A 13,171-nucleotide genomic window follows, 5' to 3' on the forward strand; every position below is an offset into this window, starting at 1 on the left:
GGGGCATTGAGAAATACTAATACCTATAAAGAAAGCATATGTCCACCGGTACCATGCATGAGGGCCTTATTTCAGCCCCTCAAAAAATGCTTTTTGGAGTCTGCACACTTTGTTTTCTAAACCGAGTATCTCAAAACCGGGTGGCTACGCCACATAAACCTCCTCCTTGAGATGGCCATTCAAAAATGCTTTCACATCCATTTGTAGTACTAGCCACTTCCTATGAGTGACTAAGGCAAGTACTATATAAATAGTTGTCAATCTAACTATAGGGGTGAATGTCTTTTGAAAGTTGAAACCTTCAACCTGTTAAAAACCCTTATCCAACGAGCCTTGCCTTATACTTATCCAATGTACCATCGACTTATACTTCGCCTTCCAAACCCACTTGGTGCCAATAACCTTTTGTTTTGCATGACAATCCACAAGATCCCATGTGGTTTTTCAAAATTAAGTTGAACTTTGCCTCCATGGCCCTCCTCAAGTTTGGATATGTTAATGCTTCCTCCAAGCTGGTTAGCTCTTGTACTTTCATTATCTTTGCCATCAAAGCCATATTGTGATAATGTGAGTGGAGGCCCTCTTTCACTCCTCTATTCTCTTGGATTTGTGAACAGTTGTTGCTGGCTCTTTTATGATTGCTACTGGAGCTTTCTCATTCAAGAGCTACTTCACCTATTTAGGATATGGTGCCTTATGAGGTGTTGTAGGCTTCTCTTCTTCATCATCTGAAGAATCCACCTCTTGTGGAGTTGGTACTATGATTGATGGTTGTGTCATACTAGGCTACTCCTTCATTGAAGGATAGTGTGGACGGGGCCCTCTCCTTCACCCGATGAGGTTGTTCCTTGAACACCGCATCATGGGTGGTGGCTAATAACTATCTTCTTTGCCTCAAGGTCATATGGTCGTCCAACACTTTGGCTCCATATTATACCCGAAGAAGATACACTTTCTGATCTTGGAATCCCACTTGGTTTTAGATGAGTTTGGAATATGTACAAAACAATCACACCCAAATGTCTTAAAATATGTAATTGAGAGTTTCTTACCTAAATAAGCTTCTTTGAGATGTCATGCCCTTCACTGCCTTTGTGTAACTCTTGTTAAGGATATGACTGTAGTGTTAACTATCTCAGCAAAAAAACGATTCTATAATCCTTTGCCTTTGAGCATACTCTTTCCCATCTCCACTTCTTACACTCTGTAACACTGCTTTGTTGTGTAGTATGAGCAATAGTCCAATTTCTCCTTTCTTGATCCCATGCTCCTTGCAGTATGTATTGAACTCACTTGGTGAAGTGAATTCTCCTCTGATCTTTTCAAAACTTCTTCAGCCTCTTTTCTATCTCTTTCTCTACTAAGTTCTGCCATGTTTTAAACTTTCCCCTCTTATTCTCCACTAAGTTATGCCATATTTTAAACTTTTCCAAAAGCTTCAACCTTATTCCAAAGAAAATACACCCATATCTTCCTACTAAAGTAATTAATTGGTAATAAGAAGTAGAAAGGACCATCTAATACAATGGTGGTTTGCATTTTACCATCTAATACAATGGTGGTTGGCATTTTACATAGAGATCTACATGTACAAGCCTTTACACGATTCTTGCTAATGCTCATAGATGTGTCACAATCCCAGACCTTTGCATGTCTTTCAAGGGTATAAAGCTTAGGTGCCTAAATCTCTCATGCCATAGCTTGCTCGTCATACAAACTTCACACACATCTAACATTTATGAAAATGCTGGTAGATGTGCCACAATCCCAGACCTTTGCATCTCTTTCAAGGATATAAATCTTAGGTGCCTAAATCTCTCATGCCATAGCTTACTTATCTCCATATCGGCTTGGACTATAAAAGTCAATAGCTCATACAAGTTGTTGCGTTGGATTCCTTTCCTAATGACATTACCACTAGCATCAGCGATGTGATTACACCAGCCTTATTGAAGAGAACCTTTAAAAGTCATAGTCAAGTATGGTTGCAATATAGATAATAGGTTCCTCTTAATGTTTGGAACATAAAGGACATCGGACAACTTCTTAGTATCACCATTGCTATAAATAAAAAAATGGTATCTAAACCCATGGTTATGCATTTGACATCGGTCTTGACCACTACTAGGACTCCCCCACAGGCTTGAGGGAGGTATACCATCCATTGTGACTAGTCATATGTTGGGATGCTCCACTGTCAATGATCCATAAACCATCAGATACTAAGGAATGTTATGCTTTTACACATATTTCTTATATTGCCATAAACAGCTCCAATTTCGCTTTAGCACTATTCTCGGACTCCTTCTTCTAACGCTTTAAAGTGTCATTCTTTTCATCCACTTCCTTTAGTTCACATGCTTTGACCTTATGATGAGGCTTATCGTAGTAGAAACACGTTACCTTATATTTTTTCTTCTTTTCAAAAGCATTGCAGTTATTACCGAAGCCCTTCCCCTTGCCTATCTTTGCATTTGTAGGATAATGTCACGTTGCTACCATCTTTGTCTGTGAAATGCATCTCCTCCTCCACCAGCATTGCACTAAACTCCTCAAGAGTAAAATCCAGATTGCACACCTACATGTTCAATGAGGTTACCAAACTGTCATACTTCGGGGGCAACACTCTTGTGTGCTAGCTCCGTTGGTTTTAGTGATCCCCACCATGCCACCATTTGATCTTGCAAATTCTTTATCCACGATATGAACTGCTTTCCTACTTCTCCATTAGAATGCCTTTCTGCTGCAAGCTGATTCTCAAGGTTTTGAATCTTTGTCTAATTCCTCGTCTCATACTGGTTCTTTAGAACTTATCACGCTTTAGAAGCTGTGGTAATATGTTGAATCAGGGTCATCACCAAATCAATGACACTGGTGGATGATGGCACATAGTGTATCTACATTCCTTTGTCTCCATGCCAAAGCGAGAACATGATCTCGTGGTATGGTTTGTGGTGGATTTGCTAGATTTAGAGTAAGGCTTGGCTTTGTATCAACCCCTGTTCACATTTCCCATGACTCATATAAATCAAGAATAAACCTAGTTAATGTGTAGATATACAATAGGGTTGGTGTAGAGCTCCCGCTTGCACAAGAGATCCACAAGTTTTCTTACAAGAGAGGGGCTACTCTCATGGCATGGAATAGACATGGGTATAGGTCGCCATCCTAAGGAGAAGGGAAGGCCATGGAGCTTGAAGCTTGTAAATGTGCTTAGTAGTCATTAATTATAATTAACATAATTATAAATGGCATGTACACCAAGGCCCATGTTCACATTCATTTAAGTCCTTGGCCTTGGCTTGTACCACTATTCATGGCCCTTTTCACACTATTTAGCCCATAGTCCATGGCCCATTATCTATCCTTCATACATACATAATATATGTGCTCGGAATTCCCATATCATTACAAATCATCCCCCCACCCAAGTATGTTTCGTCCTCAAAACATGCATCATGTCAAAGACCTATGTATGAGTGAGGCATCAAGGAAAGCCACCAACAATAATCCATGTACAAAACTGTCCAAGAAAGCATGATTGAGCTTTATGATTTCAAATCTTCATGTAATGTTTCCAGACAACCTCCAAAGCATAGTACTTGATTGTACATAAATTTCATGAAGTGCACTCACGAAAGTTATTTACATAACTTCCACGAAGTACACTCACCATTTGCATTCATTTTGAACTTCATTTAGGCCTCATAACAATTAATTTTAGGAAACTACAACAAGCTATTTTTACTACTTTTTTTTGGCTAACAAAACCTCTTCAAATGCATTTAAAAGGTGCTCAAACCCCTCTAACATAGAGATGGGCTACCATGCTACTTCATCTTGAGGTAATCCCCTCCACTTGATAAGGTATTTGCACAAAGAATGGTTGCAAAGTACCTTCTCTCTCTCTCTCTCTCTCTCTCTCTCTCTCTCTCTCTCCCCCAACACTTTTTGGGGAATTTACTCCACCATGCCATCTTTGCTCATAGGTGGTATAGACACAATCACCGCCCTCAATGTGGCCAGCCACTTATAATGAACCTGGCCCCAACAAATGCTTTAACCCTTTACCACCTCTAAATTATCAATGGTCACAATAACGACCCCATCGGCGTCTAAGCTGTGGTTTTTCCCACCAAAGACACGTGCACCAATGGCTTCTTCTCTTAATAGGGGCCTTTACAAATGCGCACCAAACATCGCTGTGAGATACATGTTGAGAGGTGGCCATTAAGTGTATACTACCAACCCCCCCCTCTCATTGTTTGCCCAAAGACAGATTATGGTCTTGGCCCAAGGCTAAGTTGATGAAGATACCAAGTGAGTTTGTCCTTCCCAAGAGCCTTGGTGAAGATGTTGGTGCAGTTTTGGTCCATAGAACAATACTCCAACTCTACTATCTCATCCTTAATTAGCTCTCGCACATAATAATATTGAATCTCAATGTGCTTGTTTGAGCATGAAACATGGGGTTCTTGGCAATAGCCATGTAAATTTGGTTGTCACATTGCACTGTAGTCCCACTAATTTGAACTCCCATGTCAAGTAAAATCCTCCTCGGCCATACTACTTCACAATTAGTAAAACAAGCTGTATCGTACTTAGCTTCTATAGAAGAAAGTGCCATTGTAGGAGACTACTTCTTTTGCTGGTCCAAGAGAAAGCACCAGAATTAAGTGAAAAACAATATCCAAAAATTGATTTCTTGGAATCATAATCTCCTGCCCAATCTGAATCATAGTAACCTATAAGAGTGTCACCTACACTGTAAGTGATGCCAAACTGAAGAGTACCTCTGTAAGTAGTCGCATCCCTTGCTTCTAATGAATCTCCCATGGCTTGTTGGAATACTTGCTCAAAACACCAAATGTGAAGATGATATTATTAAGTCTAGTGTTAGTAATAAAAATTAAACTCCCCACCAACTTCCTATACTTTCTGATGTCTACTAATGGTTAAGAATCTTCTGCAAAAAGCTTCACTTTTACCTTCATAGGCATTGAGACAAGTTTGCAATCAATCATCCCAAATGCTATGAGAATCTCTCGAGCATACTTCTACTGTGATATAAAGTTCTTGCCTAACTCTTGCTAGACCTCAATCCCTAAATAGAAATGCATAAGACCTAAGTCTCACGACTCAGCATATCTATTATCTACTATTTCATTTCTTTATTATCACCTATGATATTTAAGTCATCTACATACAAGACAACCAAAACAATCTTGTCATGCTTTTTAGAACATACTAGTTAGCATTAGAAGCACTTCTAGTAAACCTAGTCTTTTTGAAAAATTGGTCTACTTGTGATACCATGCCCTTGGGACCCATTTCACCTTATACAGTGGCTTATTTAGCCTTCAAAATTTTTTTTTTTGATTCGGGCATCTTTAAACCTATTGGGAGCTGAGCTATATATACCTCCTCCTTGAGATGTCCATATAGAAATGCTGATTTGATGTCCATGTGAAAAATTGGCCACCATTGTTTATGAGCAACCAAGGCAAGTAGCACCCTAATAATTATCATGTGTGAGAGAAAAGGTTTTAGCAAAGTCGAAATCCTCCACCTATGAAAATCCTTGTACAACCAACCTAGCTTTGTATTTTTCAAGTGAGCTATTAGCCTTATATTTAGCTTTCCAAACCCATTTGGTACCAATTACCTTTCTATTTGGTGGTTGATCAACTAGCTCCCAGATGTTGTTCTTTATGATGTTATCGTACTTAGCTACATCACGGCTTTCCACTTTGGATGTGCTAAGGCTTCATCCAAAGTGGTTGGCTCCTTTACTGTTCCCATTATCTTAGCCATCGTGGCCATGTTGACAATAAAATCAGATGCTCTTCTCTACTTCTCTATTTTCCTTTATCTACATGGTCCATCCATTAAAGTTTTTGGCATCTCAGGTATTGGGTTGTTCTCATCAAAGAGCTATTGTGCCCACTTTAGAAGTGGCTTTCCGTGCGGTGTAGCAGTGGGCTAGTGTGGTGTGTGTGAGAGTCTTCATCCTCGAAATTTGGCTGGTGGGTTGGGCTCATGGTGAATTATTTTTTTGGTTGATGATAGAGTGGATGGACCTATCTCCTCCACTAAGTGTGGCTGCTCCACAAACACCACATCTCAGCTAGTCATTATCTTCTTCACCTCTGGATCATAGAATCAATAAGCCTTTGATTCTTGACTGTATCCAAGAAAGATACACTTCTTGCTTTTGGCATCAATCTTCTTCTTGGATACATCTGGTATATGCACATAACATTAACAACCAAATGTTCTAAATTAAGACACTGAAGGTTTCTTGCCAAAGTAGGCCTCTTGTGGTGTGACACACTTGAGCATCTTTATGTAACTCTTGTGATACACTTAAGCATCTTTATGTAGCTCCAATTGAGGATGTAAATTGTTGTGCTCACTGTTTCAGCACAGAAAGTATCTAGTAACCCCTTCCTTTCCCCAAAAAGTGTTTGGTAACCCCTTCCCTTTTAGCATGCATCAAGCTATCTCCCACAATTGTTCGATTATAGCGTTCTACAACACCATTTTGACGAGGTGTGTAAGCACTGAGTTAGTGCTTGATGTGCCATTCTCCTTGCTATAGTAGTAGCTATCAAATTTTGTTGAAAAGAATTATCCTCCTCGATCTATACGGAGATTTTTCACCTTCTTTCCTATCTCATTCTCCACAAGCTTATGCCACTGTTTAAACTTACTAAAAGCTTTGGCCTTATCCTAAAGGAAATAAACACATCTCCACAAGCTTATGCCACTGTTTAAACTTACTAAAAGCTTTGGCCTTATCCTATTTTAATCGTCGAGTAACATCATAAAGTAAGAAGATCCCCCCCAATACTGTAGGAGACATCTTACCACATAAATTAGCATGTGTACTAGCTCTAGAGGAGTCTTGGCCCAATTATTGCTCTCTTGTGGAAATGCTTTGTGTTGTCCTTTGCCAACTAACTTACCCATATCATCTAGAATTTATGCTTTAGTTTTCTTAAAGGGTACTTCAAGCCCACGATCTATCACATCGCAATAAATTGACATTAGGTTCCTCTTTATTTGAGGTACATAGAGCATGTCTGATAGCTTCTTCTCTTCACCTATGGTTTTTACAAAAGAGGTAGTTCCAGACCCTTTGGTTGGAAATTTAGCATTATTCCTAACAACAAAACTGATGGGTTCCTATAGAGGCTTCTAGAAACTATACTAGTCCTATTTACTAGTCTAGATGAGCATACCTCTTTAATGGTGACCTAAAGTTCAACCTCGGTCTCAACATTATTAACTGACTCCTTTCTCTTCCATGAAAACTTTATAGCGCCGTAATCTTTGTTAGCCTGCTTCTTTCTACAATCTTTGATAGCGTGACCCTTCTTGTCACAATAATAGTAGCTCCCTTGAATCTTCTTCCTCTTTGGCTTCTTCTTCTTATCATCAGAAGATGTCGCGGCTTTGCCTTTAGCATTAGCCAAAAATGTAGCATCACCGCCATAAATGGGTCGTCACCTACATCTGCTCCTTAAGTAACATAGTACTAAATTCTTCAAATGATAGAGATGGTAGGATAGTGTAAGTGTTTTGTGCCGTAACTAAGCCATCGTACTTTTATGGAAGATTTTGGATGCATATTTGGACTAGTTTCTTACTGGTCTTTGTAATCCCTACAACAACCATTTGATCCCACAGATTTTTGATCCATGTGATAAATGCTTCAACTTCTCCTTCAGCAAACTTCTCAGTAGCAAGGTGGTTCTCTAGGTTTTGAATCCTGGTCTCATCCTGGCCTCATATTGATTCCTCAGTATGGTCCATGCCTCTGATGCCTTAATTGTGTGTTGAATCAGAGTAAGAACATAATCACTTATGCTGGTGATGATGCCACAAAGTGCATCAACATTGCACCTCTTCCATGCCCGAATAAGTGTAGCATCCGGTGGAAGCGTGTTCGGGCAATTGTCATGGTCGACGCCTCCCACTAGTTCTACATCCATTTCCATAATAGTTGTGGTAGATGCATATATAATGCAAGTGGTTACGTAGCATAGACATGGTCATCACCCTCAATGCGGCCAATTGACCATCGCCCACTAATAATGATATTGGGCCCTAGCTATGCTCGAGCCCCTGACCATCTCCTAACCATTAATAGTTACAATATCGACGTCTAAGCCAAGTTCCCATCAAAGACACATACACCAATAACCACCCCATCGCCTAAGTCGGGGTTCCCATCAAAGACACATGCACACAATGAGACTGATTGGAAACTCCCGCTATAGCCAAAGAGAGGAGATAAGATGTGGAAAATTTCAAAGCAAATGGAGATAAGCTATTTAGGTTGTATCTCAATTACATGACTATTGTACAAGGTCCCTTTGCAATGGTTGTTTGCAATTTTAGTCTACGTTTGTTGATGTCCATATTGTACATCAAAATTTGGACATCCAGATAGAGGTGACATAATTTCAATAGACACTCTCAAGATGCACTTTCTTGAAATAGTTCAGCTTTCCTCATTTGTTTCACTCACTCGAAGAGGTATATTTACAAAGACATGTTTTGTAAATATACCTCTTTGAGTGGGTGGATTATTCTAGCCCCCACCAATTGAATCCACAACTATGTATATCTATGAGCAATGGCATCTCTAATCTCATTAGGAGTAGGGGGATGATCATAATCTTTAGTTTGATTTTTTACTAAAGAAAAGACATGTTGGTGCAAATAGACAAGGGAGGGATTTCATATATAAGTATAAACAAGAGATTTGTTTACTTGCTATCCTCCTTTCTTGTGGTGGCTAATTATCCCTCACCTCATTTGCTCACTCGTCACATTTTGTTGATATGCCCAAGTCTTCTTCATCTTCACTTCACCTCAAAATTGGTCCTTAGAGAGCCTATTGATATTTAATGTGTATGAACCAGCTTAAGCATTCTTAAGCATCTCCTATATTTATTTCCAATGGATAAGTTGTTAGCCTTACAATAAATTTAAAAATATAAGTTGTTAGCCTTACAATAAATTACAAAGTACAATTACTTTAATACATTCAACACAAAAAAAAAACCATTATAGTACTACACACTTTAAGCCCGTATCAACACTATATTGTAAAAATTTTACAAGGTAATGTAATTTTCTTTTTGACACATCACAAAAGTGATGCCTATAGTGATATTTTCACACCCATATCAATGCTATATTGTAGAATTTTACAAGGTAATGTAAATTTCTATTTGTCACATTACAAAAGTGATGCTTGTAGCCATGTTTTAAATGTTGTTTGCTGCACACAGGTCACTATGAAGAGAAGAGAAGCTACTCAAATTGTGTGTGTGTGTGTGTGTGTGTGTGTGTGTGTGTGTGTGTGTGTGAGAGAGAGAGAGAGAGAGAGAGAGAGAGAGAGAGAGAGAGAGAGAGAGGATGTGATATATTATTTATTAACTCCTTCATTTGCAGGGTAGTGACTCTGATTCATCTGTGCACACCCCTCCCTCCTTTACCTACTTTCATCGTAGCACCATCTACCCCTTGGCATTTTCTCCTCGTTTAAGCCTCATTAGGGAGAGAAATCACCAATGGCCTCTTCAATGAGGAGCGTAGATTTTGAGGTTTGAGGATGTGCAGGTGTAGATATTGCGGATGACATATTAAGCATACAGGCGATGTTTGGAACCAGACATGAGTCATCTAGAGGCTTATGTAAGGGTGCTTCTACGTTTCTCACGCTTTGACGTGATCATTTGTGATACGCTTCTTGCTATTCAAATTTGTTATTTTGTTATCAATGGAGTTTTGACCTTCTTCGTGAGAGAGCCTTTGTGAACATATCTGCCACATTATCGTGTGTAGAGCCATAGGCCAAGCTAATCTCTCTTACAATAAGCCTCTCCTTGACATAATGATAATGTATCTCAATGTGCTTTATGCGAGCACCAAACACTAGGTTCCTCGTAAGGGCTAATGCACTTTGGCTATCTCAGTAAAGATGGAGTTGGGGGATTGATGTCCAACACCAAGATTGATGTAGAGCCATAGGCCAAGCTAATCTCTCTTACAATAAGCCTCTCCTTGACATAATGATAATGTATCTCAATGTGCTTTATGCGAGCACCAAACACTAGGTTCCTCGTAAGGGCTAATGCACTTTGGCTATCTCAGTAAAGATGGAGTTGGGGGATTGATGTCCAACACCAAGATCTACTAAAAGACATCTAAGCCATACAAACTCCCATAGTCGTTGTAAAAGCTGCCTTGTACTCAACTTCATAGCTCGAAGTGGCGGCTACTTCTTACTAAGCCATGATATACATGAATCACCAAGATAAAAGCAAAAGCCACTAGTGTACACTCACATGTCATAACATTTAGCCCAATCGAAAACTTTGACACCCTTGCGTCTCATAACATCTAACCAATTGAAAACTCTCGATGTTATGACACTCGCGTGTCATAACATCCAACTGAATAAAAAACTCTGGGTTTTATGACACTCCCATGTCATAACATCCAACCGAATAAAAAACTCTGGATGTTATGACACTCCCATGTCATAATATCTAGCCTACTTAAAAACTCTTAAAACATGTAACTAAAAATCACCTCCTTATTAGCATAGAATAGGCCAAGGGACTTAGTGCCCTATAAATATATAAATACTTGTTGGGTAGCTTGCCAATACTTACTTTTGGACTGATGCATAAATGCAATCAACTGGGAGACCCCAAACTGAATGTCTGGCCTTGTATTACATAGATATATGAGACATCCAATAGCCTACTCTACTAATGAAGTAATGCATTAAATGGTTCACCTATATCCTGGGGAGATTAAGCCTAGCACCTGTATCAACTGGTGTGGCAATAAGCTTACAGTCTTCAAGACCAAATTGTGTAAGCAACCTCCATATGTACTTTGACTATAACATCACAATACCATCATTGCGCTACATAAATTGTATGCCCAGATAATAATGGAAGAAGCCCAAATCTATCATCTCAAATGACACATGTAATTCGACCTTGAAGGCTAAAATCTTCACCTCAACATATAAAATGATGACCAAAAAATAATCTTTACTCATTTTTACATATGAGTTGGACTATTGAAACCATTTGCAACCAAGTATGTATTTATCTTCTCATACCATGTGTTGAGTTGGATAATTGAAACCATTGGCAACCAAGTATGCATTTATCTTTTAATACCATGCTTTGGGAGCCTGCTTAAGGCCATATAAAGCTTTTCTTAACCTACATACTTTAGACTCCTATCCCTTCTCAACAAAACCATGAGGCTGAGATACATATATCTCCTCATGCAAATCACTAAGTCTTGATATCCACTAGCTAATGTTTCCAACGATGATGCACAATCAATGAAATAATACACCTTATCATAGTCATATGAGATGTGGGTGTATTATTTCTCTCGCACATAAAGGTCTCATCATAATCTATGTTTTTCTCTCGCACATAACCCTTTGCAACAAGCCTTGCCTTGTAGTAGCGGTGGTTAACTCTACCATCAGCTTTACGCTTAAGCTTGTAAACCCATTTCGTGAAATGGTCATTTTACCATAAGGTTAATTTGCTAAATACCAAGTGTCATTTTTGAGGATTAATTCATACTCGGCTTGCATTCAATGATCCTTTTCTTGTGCTTCCCACAAAGGAAACCCGTTCTTCATTGCATATACTGGCAATGAGAGCATGATCTATAAAAGAATAAGAGATGAGAATCTGCACATGTCCTACTAGGTAAAGGAGTAGATAATTTATGGTTCTGTAACGTCTGCACCAACCATTTTGGCATACTCTTGGATGCCTATATGGCTGCCCTTTCCTCATCCCTTGCATCATCCATAATTGCCTTATCAATAAGCTAATTTGTGGGCTGAAATTTGAGTTGATTTTCAGCCGGTTTGACTTGATTTGTAGTACCTTGTTGAGTATTCATTTGCTCGACATTTTACGAGGGGAGGACAAAGGTAAGAGTGTATCGAAGATATATTGTGGGCATACATTTTGTTGTTTTTTTGTATAAAAGCATGGAATGAACTGAGTTCTCAACAAACAAAATATTTGAGTTCTCAACAAACAAAATATCTCTACTAACCAAAATCTGCTTTGTGGCCGGATGGTAGAGTCTAAACAATTTTCTTTTTGAGCAACAACCAATGGTTGGAAGAGGAAACACAACACTCAAGAAAGAAACTAGAGCATCAAACGGCAAAAGATGGAGCGGTGTTCACACTGTCCGGAATGCGAGTTAGATTCTCCGCTGCGCTCCACAAGATGGAGCGGTGTTCACCACTGTCCAGGATGCGACTTAGAGTCTCCACTTGTTCCTTTGAAAAAAAAAAAAAAAGAGGATCTCGCGCTCTCTCTCTCTCTCTCTCTCTCTCTATATATATATATATATATATTCTTTCTCGCTGCAATTATATAAATAATATCTCGTGGAGTACAAGGCGAGCTGCCCCATGGCGACGACCCTTCGCTGTGTGCCCGCTGATGGGTTAGCTCTCAGGGAGCCCTTGCCATTACTTAGCTCAACCACTACTAGTGCTGCTACTGGATGGTTGCGCTGCACATTTCTACGCCCTCTTCGCGTACTGGGCCTTCCCTCCACCTTTCCCCCCTCAACGCTAAACAAGGGCGCAGATCGCCACAACGGTTCTGCGGTCTGGGCCCAGGCCGCCCTTGTAGAAGCACAGCCGCCACCGCCTCTACCAATCAAGGTACGCGATGCTTCCTTCCTCCTCCATATCCGCTGATCATCGTACCGGATCCTCAGTCTTTCTCTGTCCCTGATTGTGCTGTGCAGCCCCGAACAGGAACCTGGACTTGGAAGAAGTGGGGCTCGAATCTGAACGTGTTCTACGAAGAGCATGTGGGCGATGGCTCTGGGCCCTTGCGAAACCTCCTCTTCCTTCCAACGATCTCAGATGTGAGTACCACCGAGGAGTGGCGTGCTGTTGCTCAGAATCTGGTAAGCCGCGACGGATCACGGTGGCGCATTTTTATAGTGGACTGGCCTGGATTTGGGCTTTCCGACAGGCCCCGGATGGATTACACAGCGGATAATCTGGAAGCCTTCCTTGTAGATTTCGTCACCGCCGCGGACGGCCCCCTTAGTGTGTCTGGTGAATTGCTGTTCT

At 40.0% G+C, this 13,171-nt stretch overlaps 1 protein-coding gene across 1 annotated transcript in view; it reads left to right on the forward strand.

The window, feature by feature from the left end:
- The first annotated feature begins 12,441 nt into the window (after positions 1 to 12,441).
- The window catches only part of LOC147606319 (uncharacterized), a 48,091-nt gene continuing 47,361 nt past the window's right edge, over positions 12,442 to 13,171 (forward strand). Inside the window, exons 1-2 of the mRNA XM_086791738.1 lie at positions 12,442 to 12,751; positions 12,838 to 13,156. Coding sequence (XP_086647864.1) covers positions 12,494 to 12,751; positions 12,838 to 13,156 — 577 coding nt within the window. The 5' untranslated portion in view covers positions 12,442 to 12,493. The remainder of the gene's footprint in view (positions 12,752 to 12,837; positions 13,157 to 13,171) is intronic.

This window comes from Cibotium barometz, chromosome 57 (assembly GCF_041138505.1).
Source record: "Cibotium barometz isolate CiBa-2024 chromosome 57, ASM4113850v1, whole genome shotgun sequence".
In the NCBI taxonomy this organism is placed as follows: domain Eukaryota; kingdom Viridiplantae; phylum Streptophyta; class Polypodiopsida; order Cyatheales; family Cibotiaceae; genus Cibotium; species Cibotium barometz.